The 13202-nt window shown below is 43.3% G+C and overlaps 1 protein-coding gene across 3 annotated transcripts in view; it reads left to right on the top strand.

Annotated features, from left to right (window-relative positions):
* The window catches only part of ZNF608 (zinc finger protein 608), a 122989-nt gene that overhangs the window by 85766 nt on the left and 24021 nt on the right, over positions 1–13202 (top strand). For all 3 annotated transcript variants that reach the window (XM_086961096.1, XM_086961095.1, XM_086961098.1), the window contains exon 4: positions 11779–11866. In XM_086961096.1, coding sequence (XP_086817222.1) covers positions 11779–11866 — 88 coding nt within the window. The remainder of the gene's footprint in view (positions 1–11778; positions 11867–13202) is intronic.

Genomic DNA, 13202 nt, shown 5'->3' with positions numbered 1-13202 from the left:
TTATTTTATCATTGGTGATACGCCTGTGTTACGAATATTCTTGCCTTACTCTCAGGTACATTTACTGTGGGAATTTCTTCTCCTGGAGATATGGGGCCAGTACGGATCGTCACAGAAAACCATATAGTATCCTACTGGTTTTATTACAATAGTCATTTTGAAGTCATCATATTGGCCCAAAATGTGTCCTTTGTTTTGAAAATCTTATACACAGTACTATGCTTATCCTGGGAAATTACAATACATCTAAGATGCCTGCAGTCCAGATCACTGTTCTTGCTTATTTAGATTCCAATTTTCATCCTTCATTTAGAATATGCTCATTGTGGATATTCATGACTTGTGCATTCCGATCCTTACTTCTTCACTCTCTTATTCAGAGGACCAGGGAATATGTTGAAGAACACTGTAATAATGACTGATCATTTTGACTCCATATGCATTACTTCATTTTTCTCAGAATGAACTCCTATTTACCAGCACCCTTTGGCTTCTGTCACTCAGATATAGACTCATCGAGTGAAAATTTAGTAACTGACTTCCCAGCCAAGATAGTTTTCCATATTGCAAGACTCCTATTTCCTATGTAATCCTCCAGGTTGGAGAAAAAGCATAGTTTAACATTGCCTCTCCCATCCCTCTCTCTCTTCTACTCTCACTTCCTGTCTGTATCTTTCTATTTCTTCCTTGCACTGCTCTATCTGTGAGTTTTCAATGTATCCATATTCTTGAGCACAGCGCTCCATTTGGAAGGAATCCAATTATTTGAAAAATACATTCAACATACATTCTCCAAAAACATGTCCAAATCCTCCACAGCACATTGATTTCTATTTTTTAAGCTGATGAATATGGTTTTCAGAACTTTATTTCTAGGCTGCTTGTTTTAACTGATAATTCAGGATTGTGCATTCCTTTAGTTTTGGCCTGGGTCATTGTGAAATCAACTGCGTCTCCTTAACAAAGCCCGGATTATCGATGCCAGCATTTTTTTGGGATTTGCCATTATCCTGTTTAACAATTTTGCTGTTCTTTAGCTAGCTTTCAGACGTGTTTCTGCATCTCTGACTAGTCCTAGTGACAGGTGCTGTTCCTTATACTTCAGTAGCTTCTTCCACGGTCAGCATGACCACTTGGCTCTTGCAGAGTTAAAACACATTATCTCTGCAGAAATGTCACTGTTCAATGTGCCAGGGAGTAGAAGGAGGAGTTTGCCACTGAGTTGGGGGTGAAGGTTAACGGTTCAGACCGCTATGTAGCATACCGGGCTGTAGCTCCAGGTAACAAGGCTATAGGTCGACCTCCTATAATATGGGAGCTGGGGTGGGGCAGGACCATGACAGATGTGTGGTAGTGCAGAGGTCAGGTATGGGAGCTCAGGATGCAGGTTGTTTCACCTGCGTGAATGGATGGAATGGAAATTTGTACCAGAATGCTGTGTAACCAAACATGCAACCAACAAAGTGTAAATAATAAAGAGTGGTGCTTCTATAGATTGCATTAAAAAATGTTGGAATTCTTAAAGGTTTCAGAATTGCTAATAAAAAAATGATTTTAATACCTATCTTCTCACAAATTGTGTAAATTAGAAATGGTTTGTTTGTGGTCGGTTTTAATGAACATGACCTGTGTGATAAAGCCACACTTTCAAATTATGACGCAGTCTGCTGTAAAGAAGGGGGGAGAGAGATCTGAACTGGGTTCGGTGCATCCCTCATCCATATCTGTCTCTCTGTGCACACTTGCAGTAGATGAACTTGTCAAACCTCTCAAGTCATACTGAATTATGATTAAACAAACAAATGCTACAAAACCATTCCTGAGGTGAATATGCTGCTTCCTGTAGGGCGCACACAATGAGTATAATTGTTTTTCTGGAACACATTACAAAGGAATTTCGGACAACAATAACTTCTTTCTACTAAATAAACAGACCATTATACTATAACAAACTAGTCTACCCTGCACGTCCTTGTCTTGTGCAAATTGTTTTTTGAGTCAAATGTCAGAAGAATGTTGATGTTTTATTTGTGTTGAACTGACATTGCAAGAGTAACTGGATTGCTGTTCGCAGCTATTTTACTCTCTCTCTTATTGACTGGTAGCTTGCTCTATAATGTGTTCACATTTGGCATCTAATTTGGCTTATTGTCTCAGGTTTGTTTGGCACAAGGACACAGCATTGATGTATTCTAGACGTACTGCATGACGGTCTTTCTCCTCAGGCTAATATAAACATTTTGACCACTACTCCTCACTCAGACCTTAGCAATGTTTAATTCAGTGTCATATTTTCAGAATTTAAAGATTTTCAGTTATAATTATTCACAACAATTGTTTTTGTTTTACTCATATAGCTGATATTGCTAACCGGCATTGGCAAAAGCAAAAGGGCAGGCTTTGGGCGTAGGTTCGTTGTTGTGTGATATGTCTGGATACAATCACAAAAAAACTAACAGGGAGGCACCCAAATACTGGTCAGGTAGCATGCTGCGTGAAGTAGAGGATTCTGGTTCCCATGATTTAAGCATTGTAATTAAACATTTACGCCATGCAGTTGCGGCTGGCATGACTCGTGGGTGGGGCGGTGGCGGGTCGCGCGGGGAGGGGGGTTAATTTAATTTTTCTTTAAATGTAACTTACCATCTCCTCCGGTCCCACGGTGCGTCTCCTCTCTATACAGGAAGCAGGCAACCTCGCTCTCCTCCCCTAAGCCAATCACAACGCTGCAATGGCAGTGTTGTGATTGGATAGGACTCTGACCCCACAGGCGTCTGTGGGGAGGCCATTTTCTCAATGTAGGCTGCATGCAGCTTACATAGAGAAAATGCAGAGTGTGCATGACTGGTTTGGTCGACCCTGGGGCCGATCAAACATTCAGCGCCCACAACAGTGGGCTAGCCACTCCTCCCCTGCCTGGAGCAGGACCGCCCACCCCCAACCAAGCCCTGCCTTCTGCTTTTCTTGCATTTAAAATACCACTTTATGTTTCTGCTTCTCCCACTGCGAGAAAGCAGTGAGGCGACGCTCCTGCGCCCACGTGGAGGAGCCGCCCCTGACACCATGCCTCTTGGAAATGATTCCCAGTTTCTTAGGCCATACTCCTTTCAGAGCCCCACCACCTCACCTCCTTTTTCATACCACTTAAATCACTGCTGGCCACTCTCCCACTTGGCCTCTTTAACACTTAAGACACCACTCAGCCTAAAACTGTGACAGAGACTGTGTCTGAACTTAGTGCTCCCAGTACTCATTTTATGTGATATAACCCTGCGTTTGAAATCAGCACCTGCAGGGTTCACTTTGTGAAGCAATACTAGGTGAAACCTGCATATTCGCTCACAATACATTTGGCAATCTTAAGTGTTAGCAGTGCCTAAAGACCTGATTTATTTATTGTTATCTTTCTCCTCCATATTTGAAGTATGGGTAACTGAACGGCAAAAGCTTCCTGCATTGCATGGTTTAAGTTCTTCCGCATTGATAAAATGCCCAAAAATTTTACATATCTTTTAAGGAATAAATGATCAAATATAGTTTGCCGACATAACAAACCTGACTACTACCAATTTCCTAAGTCAGCTTTTCAGGTTTTTGTTCCGAGACCTGAAATCGCCAGACATAGGATGTGCTCCGATTTGTGGTATCCATCTAAGAAATCAACCATGTTACTGCAATTCTACTCCCAGTATTCTATGTAATAATGAAAAAATCTTATCACATAAGGGTAAGGGTTATAACAGGCAAAGATAGCACTGGGAGCCAGTGGCTAACACAGGTCCCCGCAGCCCCCAAGAACGCGTGGGAGATCCCCCGCTGCAGCGGGGTCCCCACAGCACTGTACTCTGGCCCAAGAGCTCTTGATTAAATCCGGAGCAGGCCCCTCCATGTAGCTTTCAGGGGGACCCCTTAAGTTTAGTTACGTTACGCCACTAGTGGGAGCGCTAAGTTCAGACACCGTCTCTGTCACAGTTTTAGGCTGAGTGGCGTCATAAGTACTTAGAGGCGAGGCAGCCATATTTAACTCCTTAAACAGAGTTGAATGGATGCCTGTCACAGAAACTGTTAAGGCTCACGCTGATTTTGCCTGGAAATGTAGTAGCATGTGTTGGCATGCCTAAACAACAGACCATAACACAATAACTCTGCCTTATGTGCCACCAAGAACATAAAAGAGAGCAACCCACAAATATTTGAGGATGTGGACTCAAGTGTTTTCTTCCTTCCTATGGTGCCTTGGTTATATTAAATGTCCAGCTGACTGTTTTCAAAATACTAATAATTAAGGAATGGGTTTCAGTATAAGTGATGTATTCATCCTGCCTTTATACATTTTTCAACAATGAAGGCGACATTTCTCGTTTTTTCTCTGTCTAAAGTACGTCAAGCTATTGTGCACCATCACCTTCAGTAAAATTAATATTTGTGCCTTTTCAACTTGAAAATGAGCATTCGGGCTACAATCTGACCGTAGCGTGTTCCTGCAGCAATCCCACGTTTAAGAACAGGCATCTCTTTTCCCTGCTTTACCTCTAGAAAGGGCTTGTGCTAATGGACAAGGGAAGTGCATGAAATGCAGCAAAAGCTGCTTTTAGCTGACCAGTACGCTTGGTATTGACCAACTGTCTTTTCATGAGGAAGAAATAAATGGCAGTGAATAAGCTGGAGTCTAGTTTTCCAAGAAGTGCAACGATTTTCCCAAATCGATACAGCTCATCAGGCTTCAGAACAAAGGCTGCGGGCCATGTGACAGTGATGGAAGCGCGGTGTGCGCTTTTGTGTATTAAAGCGACGCGGGCCCGTGGGGGACCAAGCCGCTCTGCTTGCGGCTTTCCAGCAGGCTCAGCCCCTGGATTCAGTGGGGAGCTGGTGAGAGCCCGGGCTCTTCTTTAAAAATAAAAAAATTAAGATTAGTAGCGCTGGGCCTCCGTTTATGTCGCAAATTAATAGTATGAAACGTTGTCATTTGTAAATACCCTTTATTCCATAGAAACATCTATTGTCAAACATGCAAAGCACCCACTTTGCATGCACTGGGCTCCCAGCTAGGAATATAATTCATCATCTGAGGCTTAGTTTCTGAATTGACAATACCGCAAGCGAGAGAGTTTGTAAATCACAAGTGGCATTGGTGCATAGGCCGCTCTCCTGACGAACGCAGCCAGTATATCTTCCAGACTTAGAGAAATGGCCTGAAAGTGAACCGAGGAGGCTGCCCTATTGGAGGGGCTGTAATTAAGAGATGCCTCCGCTGCAGCCACCTACGGTGCTTGTCTGTGGAAACCAGCAATTTCTGTCCTTCCCCCGCCCTTTCATCTCCCCGCCCAAGGCGCCTTCTCAACGTACTGCATTAACAGCAGAGCAATATGCCTCTGCGGCCTGTGACTTTTGTGGCCGTGCAGTGGGGCAGAACGGCTGCCATTAGGCCGCGTCTGTGAGCCCGCCCCATCTCCTCAGCTCCATTGCAGCGCCTTGTTTGCTCAGATAAAGCCCAGTGTTCAGGGTGACTAATCGCGGCCATGTGTTCCAGATGGTTTGATTACAGGATGTGGTTAAAGTGACTCTTCAAACACTGGGCCCAGCAGAGGGGCTGCTTCAGAAGCCGTCCCCACGCCGCCGTTTACGGTCACCTGACACTCATTACACACCCAGGCCTGCTGGCCCGGGAGCCTGGCACGGGCACCTGCCCGAGGTGCCCCCGGGTCCCCGCTCCATTTCACAGCAAGCTTTTCTTCGGCTAATTGGCCTTGCGCCCACATGTAAAACAGCTTGAATGGGAAGATTTTTGATGGTTGCGGTAAACAGTCATGCTGTGGGTGTTTTTGTCTGTCATTTCGAACTTCTTGTTAAAAAAATACTTTTTGGCAGCTGAAGAAACAAATCTATTTGAGTTTACTTGCTTAACTCAAGGAAGTGTTTTATTTTGAGTAGATGTTTTAAAGAGCATCCGGAGTTGTGTAGGTGAGACACTGATAATGGGGTACATTGGATTTGTATACACCAGGTCCTCAAAAGAGTAAAGTCTGCTTCTTCTTGCAGAATTACTTTTATCTAAGTGAACAGGTTTGTGGTAACGTTTTACCACCCACAGTGAAAAGGAACAAGACATGTCGTAATGTCGTAAGATCACACCCTAATCCGTTGCATTGGCAGTGCTGTGACTGGTAAGTACCAGGCAAGTCTTTATGTACTAGTTATTTGAAGTTGGTTCCATACTTGTTCAGTCGCTTTCTTTGTTGCTTCATCTATGCGGAACCAAGGTTTTGTGGTTATGAAAGCAGTTCACTGACTGAGGCATTCCGAAGGGAGGCCTGCCTACTATCTGTACACATATATAGTTGGTGCACGTTTGCGCTGAGGAATTACTGTTTAGCAATAGTTCGCTGCCAATTGATCTACCTGGAAATCCACATCCAGAACAATTTCCAGCTTGTTTCTCTCAAATGGTGTGCATATGTTACAGAATTACACCATAGGGTATGCCCGCTATTCAGCGTTCTGTTGCTTTCTATGTAGGTTCATGCAAAAAAATTAAGTCACGCACTTTACATATATTGAATGCTCTCAAGAACATGAATTGCACTTTTGGAAACCCTTTGATAAGATGTGCTTTGTAATATTGTCACTTGGAGCCTGGTTTAATCCCTCATAATACACCACTGGTGTCAGATGTGTACTGGTGAACTCAGTTCTGGCTTTGTGTGCTCTATGCTGGTGGGCAAGGGAATATGGTAATGAACATGGCCTGCCAAAAATCCTTGACTGGTATATATTGCCATGGCATGTGTTTTTATTTACTCTCATCAAAAGCTGTTACATATGATGAGTTTCATGCCTAAAGAGATGTGCTCTGGAGGGATATTGGCCCCCTCCCAACAATACTGAAACACTCCTTCTTTGTACCACGAGTTTTCAAATTCATGATCGCAACAGAGCTAGGTGATATGGAGAAGTGTGGCTCAATGGTTAGAGCGGCAGACCTTGATGCAGAGCGGTGGCCAGGGACCAGCGTTCGATTCCCGCCTCGACGGGGTCGGGCTTAAATTCCTCTGGCCGGATATTCTCGCCTCAGTGCCGAATCTAAGCATGGGCCCCACGCTGCAACTCTGGGCAATAGCTTGCTTACTCTCCACAACGGCCCCCGATACACAAGGGATGCCTGGTTTCACCATGGGATGCCCAGGAGTGGACACCTCACAAGGAAAAGCCAGGAGGGGTTCCCTTGTGGTAGGAGTACAAGCGCCGGGATGCTTACGGGTTACTGTTCGTGCTATACAAATACAACACATTTACATTTACATTTACATATGTGAGTTCATATTATATGGGGTACTTTGCCTTGAAGAGATCATTCTCAAGCTTTGTTTCAAAGGCAGAACGTTTTTTGCTGTTTAGGTGTTTGTAGGAATGTTGTTTTTTTCTTTCCTGAGAGCATAGACTGAGAAGGCCTGCCACCTCATTTGTTTTCCTTTGTGCCTGTTTTCTTTTCAGTTGGATTTAAACGAATGTGAATGGGGAAATACCTTTTCCAAACCTGCCAGCTTTTCTAGGTGTTCTGATTACATTATGCGTCTACTATTAGCAATTACAAAATGAGAAATTCCTGTAGCCGTGAGTCATCCCAGTGGAGTGTGAGCAGCAAAATAGACGCTCACAATGTTATCACAACTTCACAGAAAATATTAAAAGATCTGATAGTGGCAAACATGAGTTTGTTCATTGGTTGAGCAGACAATTCAGTGTGGTACACAACTCTTAGTGAAACAGCATCTCTGTGTGTTTCCTTACTGTCCTGCACAAGGTGGCAAGTTACAGCTTGGTATCCAGATGACGTCCAAATTGTGAGAACAGCACAGTTGAAAACTGCATTAAATATGTGTTATATACATACCTTGTAATAAGTTTCTTTATCCTTTAAAACTGAACGCATTGGATATTTGAAATGATTGACAAGATTATTTTGGCCTGTGCCGCCATCGCACATACATGATGTTATTTCGATTTGAGTCGAAGGATGTTATTTTGGTTTACAGATTTGCTTTATAGTTGAGTGGTCGGAGCCCTTCATCCCTCCTGGTGGTTGGGCTGTTTAATCATCTGAGTCTGCAGTCCGGTGGATTGACATTAGAAAGGGATTTGGAACATGGATTGTGTTTGTCTGTCCAGCGATGCAGAGAACGCGCATAATACCACCAATGCATGTCACCTATTATTTGTATGAAATTATTCCTACAATAAATGCTCTCAATATAAACAATATGTTTTACAGTTCAATGTGCTGCTCCATGCAATGTTTTTACGTTAACTGGTACCAGGCTATGCAGCCTTGACTCTTTAAACTGTAATGCAGAAGACTATTGAGCCAGAGATAATTGTTCACCTTATTGCCTATCAATCTGAATGAAGCTGAACTGATTTGCATTTGATCCCATTTTCAGTCTGCGAGCACTTATTAACCTAATTGCCAATTACTGTGTCTGAGCAGTTGGGCTTCAGGGACAAGCCGATGGGCAAGGGTTTACAGACCACAAAGGCTACCTTTGTATAGGTTGGTTTCGTTTTGACTTACAACTCCATCTGTCCCATGTTTTGGGTGCTTTTGAATTGGTTATCACAACTGTGACATTTTTTAGAGATCGAAAGCCTCCTGTGTTTCCAACAACGAACACTTGTATGGTTCAAGGAGTCCTATCTCCAACATCAAATGTTGCTTGTCAGCTCTGGGTCTTTTGGGTTCTTGCTGGTGAGGCTTAGCATGTCTCTGAAGTAATTTGCCATTCATTTTACGACATCAAAATGAAACATTCTCTTGTGACTTTCCTCCAGAAATGGCACATTCATTTTCATATCTGTCACGAGAGTAACCCTCAAGGGGAATTTGAAGAGTTTATGATAGTCTTCCAAGCATGGCTAGGAAGGGAGATATTTTAATTACAGCTGCCGAGTACTAAAATCCAGATAGTGAGGTCAGGTCATTGTAACTAGTAAAACCTACTGCAAGGCAAGGTCTCTGTAACACCGATCAGCTGTCTTGCTTTACTTCCCACTGAATGCCCTCCTTGCAGAAGTTCCAAGAAAGGATTAGGGTCTGTGTACTTTGTGCTACATGAATACACCAGAACACTTTGGTCTTCCCTTCGTAGCCCTCATAATAAACCTAGAACACTCTGATCTTCCCTTCATATCATAACTTACTATTATGTTATATTGAAGACATTTGATATTACAGTGGCCCAAATGCTCCAAGATTCACTACTACGGACTGTCTTCAAATGTATCCTTAATACACATTAAACTGGAGTTGTACCAAATTCAAGTCTGCACTTGATAGATTTAAGAGTTGATGGCCAGCAGTCTGCAGAAAGTGCTAATACTGGCCACAGCAACATCTCGAGCCATTGTTTTGGGGGAAAGAAAGCCTCGTTTTTAAACCTGTTTAGTGGCTGAATAGTTTCTTTCATTGCAGGTTTATAAAGCTTTGCATTGTATTCCAAACAATAACACGGGGTTTTAGGCGCAGGCAAAATGCCGTTTGGGAGACAATAACCTTTCAGCACGCTTGACCGGCCTTGTTAGTGCAAACAAGCCAGTGTTTGATTTACAGAGTCAGGGAGAATTGGACAAGCTGCTCATTGTGCGGATTATGCGTGCCTGCCTGATAAGGCCGCGTTTGCATATGCATGCACGTTCGCCCACACTGCCTCCTCCTCTTCTCCTCTGCACGCCGCGCTGCTGCATCATTTTTTTCCCCTTTCTAGTCATAGTGACTTGTTAGTCTGAGCAGCTTGACCAATCCTGTGCACGCGCTCCCTGCCGCAGCAGGCCAATCCGAGCTCAGCTTTTGTTGGCAATGCGAAACCCGAAGGGGGGTGGGGCGGGGAGCAATAACAAAAGCCTTTCAGTGCTGACAAATGTTAAGTGTCTGTGCGAGCTTTGCCTGTTTCTAATGTTATTGCTTCGGGAATTGAATCCTTGTTGTTTCTTTTGTATTAGCATTCCGCCATTTTTTAAATCACACTACATGTTGTGCTTCTCTAGAGGCCTTGCAGCAGGGCCATTCGATCTGTTACATCACAAGCACAGTTGCAGCAACCTCCAGGCAGTGGTATATTCAAGTTCAGTAAATGTTATTCTCTGTAAGCAGTTGGGAAAATCCCTGGCTTCGTGATTATGGAAGAAGACAGAATCTGAAAAACAAGTATTTCTTTCTGCTGCTTTTAATTTGTGTTTTTCTGTGGTTGGTAATGGAATATGGGGCAACTAAAAAGAGGAACTGCTAAGGACTTTCGCATACCTGTGAAGCACTAAGCTGTACTAGCTTGGTTAAACATATCTTTATAATTTGTTGTCCTTGACGTTCCACTGCTCCTCAGAATTGTTCTTTTTTTTTTTCGTTTGACGTTGGGCGTTGATATTTTAAGATCTGCAGCAAAGCACTGCATGTTGCTTTTATGTATGTGTCAAATCGTGAGAAACGTAGATGTGGGAGCCTGCTACCTCGCAGCGGAGACGGATGTTATTTAGACCTGTCTAAAATAATGTTCTACTTAATCACTTCTTTCCATCGTACCTGGGGCTTCATCACTTCGAACCCTTGCTTTTGTTATAAGTTCGGAGGTAATGTAGCACGTGCTGCAAATACAATCCAGTGGCAGTTCATTGACCACGCAGCTACAATGTAATCATTTTCCAGCCATAAAACATTTTACCCATTTTCCAACTGCATTTTGAGCGGTGACCATCCATAGAATGTGTTTGCTGTGGTGAGAATTACAGAGGCCCCTTTACAAGTTCCTTCTGTAGCTAGTTAAGCCATTTGGTTTTGAAAAAGATATCTGTGCTTAGTAGACAACAAAGGACATTACGTTGGTTAATAAAAATGCTTACTGAAACAAATGGACACAAAAAACTAAGAACCGATTAAATACAGGCCAGCAATTGTTTTCAGTGGTAACCGTTTGTAACCGATCTGTGAAATTTTGGGCAGGGTGATCAAATGGAGCGCAATAGAGTCCAGGCTTAGCGGGTTCGGTCTGTTGTCTGTTTAGACAAGTTGAGAACTAACGATTGCATGACTTCAGGTGACATCTGCTGCTATTTGTGCACCCCAGTACCTTCATTAACTTGTATGAGACGAGGTTGTGCAGCCTCCTCTGAAGGGCCATCCATTAAATCACCTGTCAAAGCATGAATGATATATCCAGCTACTTATGTGTACTTCTCATGTATGTATGTATGTATGTATGTATATATATATATCTATATATATATATATAGATATATATATATACATATATACATATTTTTTTTCTCCAGTATACACGTATTTCATGTATTAAGGCACACGCACATTCGAGAGAGGCACTTCGTCATATACATTGATGCATTAAATCAACAGCCGTTTTAAAAACAAAACGCTTTGTTCTCAGCCCCCTCCTGATTTAGCCTCTCCTAGGCAGTGTTCGGTTTGTGCTGGCCGGCTGCCAAACAAAAGCAATTACGTGTAATAATAGCAAAATTAAGAGCCGAGTGTTACCGTTTTACAGCGGGGTCTGGGCAGCAGCCATTTCCTTCTGTCGACGCTATCTTGCTTTCACACTTTCATACACATAGACACACTGGTACAGAGACCATTTCCTGTGGGCTTTTACTTGTGGTCACTAAAACCAGAAAAGAGGAACAAAAGGGCCCTCAGTGTGTGAAAGCGTATAGGATTTTGTTAGTTTGTTGTGTGAAGTGGATTTTAAAAATGAGTCTCTGTTTGCCCTTCATCTGCAGGTGTCCTTGTGGTGAATGTAACATGGCGGAACAAGACGTATGTGGGGACCCTGCTGGACTGCACAAAGCACGACTGGGCGCCTCCCAGGTACGGCCGGTTGAATACTATCTACTACGAGAGGGAAAGAGTGGGTTATAAACTTGTCTTGGTTGTGCAAATGTTATACAAACGTGTAATGTAGCAAACCTCAGTTTCTGTTTTTTGTTCTAATCACTAACGTATGCTGCCAGTTTTACCTCACTCCTGCTATTTTTGTGTGACCATAGAATATAACCGACCACAACATGAATGTTCGCTTTATGTGTGATATACATTTTTAAATATATTTGTTAAAATAAATATATGCAAAGTTATCATAATACCATAAGGGTTTTTTGGTGTCAGCTCCAAGGCAGAAGGACGAGTGCATTTTAATACCACTTTGAAGCCGAGAGGATGTGAAATGCTTACAGTCTTGAATTTTTCTCGATTACATTGAATTTTAGGAACTTATTGGCCTATTTATAAAAAAACATGGTGCCTTTACCAAATACTGCCGGTTTGGCTTTTGCGTCCCTGCTTTCAGACCAGAAAGCTGCATTGTTTCCTAATTTTGTGTGTCATGAGATTGTGCTCTGCCTGACAACTCAGCCATACAAGTCTTTTTGAAATAACCCCCGCACAGTGCCCACTCCAGTGTACATGCAATCTCCTATCATTGTATTGATTAGAATAAACAGCCAACAGTCATTGTGGTTATAGTGGTTATTGTTGGCCTAAGTTTTACTATGAATACAAGCATATACTTGTTTGCACCGCTCCCCTGCTTCACGATGATAGGAGCTGCAGAGGTGGAGTGGCAACTTATACCCCCCCGCCCACTTTCCCACCTCTACCGGTAGTGTTCCCCCATTGGGAGGTTTGCACCTTGCCAGACCCCCACATTGGCCGGAAGGGGGGAGGGCCTGGCGCCTGTGGGGGGCACTGGGCTATTTCAATTCTGCGTCTGGGAGCTTAAAGGCACCCAGAACCGGATCCTTCCAGGGCTCTGCGTCTGTTATGGCACCGGCCCTCAAGGCCCCCTTTGGGGGCGGCCTCTGCAATTCCAGCGGTCAGAGCAGGATTGAGTCCATCTTAATGGGCTGGTGAGGGAAAGCTGGACTTCTGCTCCCTGATGAGCAGCAAACAACCCTTCCCACACCCAGGTGCGAAGTTTACACCAAATTTGTCACATTATTCGCACAAGTACAAATAAAGAGTTACAAAGAAAAGAGGATAGGGTGGGATGGGAAAATCAGATGGTAAAATTAGATGCAGCAACAACAGGACAGAGATGGAGAGTATTGAACGAGAAGAGAAAGAAATGCCAGAAAAGGTATACGAGTGAAGGAAGAGTGAGTAAAAAAAGTTAGCAAATTAAGCTGTAGAACGGTGAAAACGAGGG

The sequence above is a fragment of the Lissotriton vulgaris genome, chromosome 3_1, assembly GCF_964263255.1.
Source record: "Lissotriton vulgaris chromosome 3_1, aLisVul1.2, whole genome shotgun sequence".
Taxonomy (NCBI): Eukaryota; Metazoa; Chordata; class Amphibia; order Caudata; family Salamandridae; genus Lissotriton; species Lissotriton vulgaris.
This window is presented reverse-complemented; position numbering and strand designations above follow the sequence as displayed.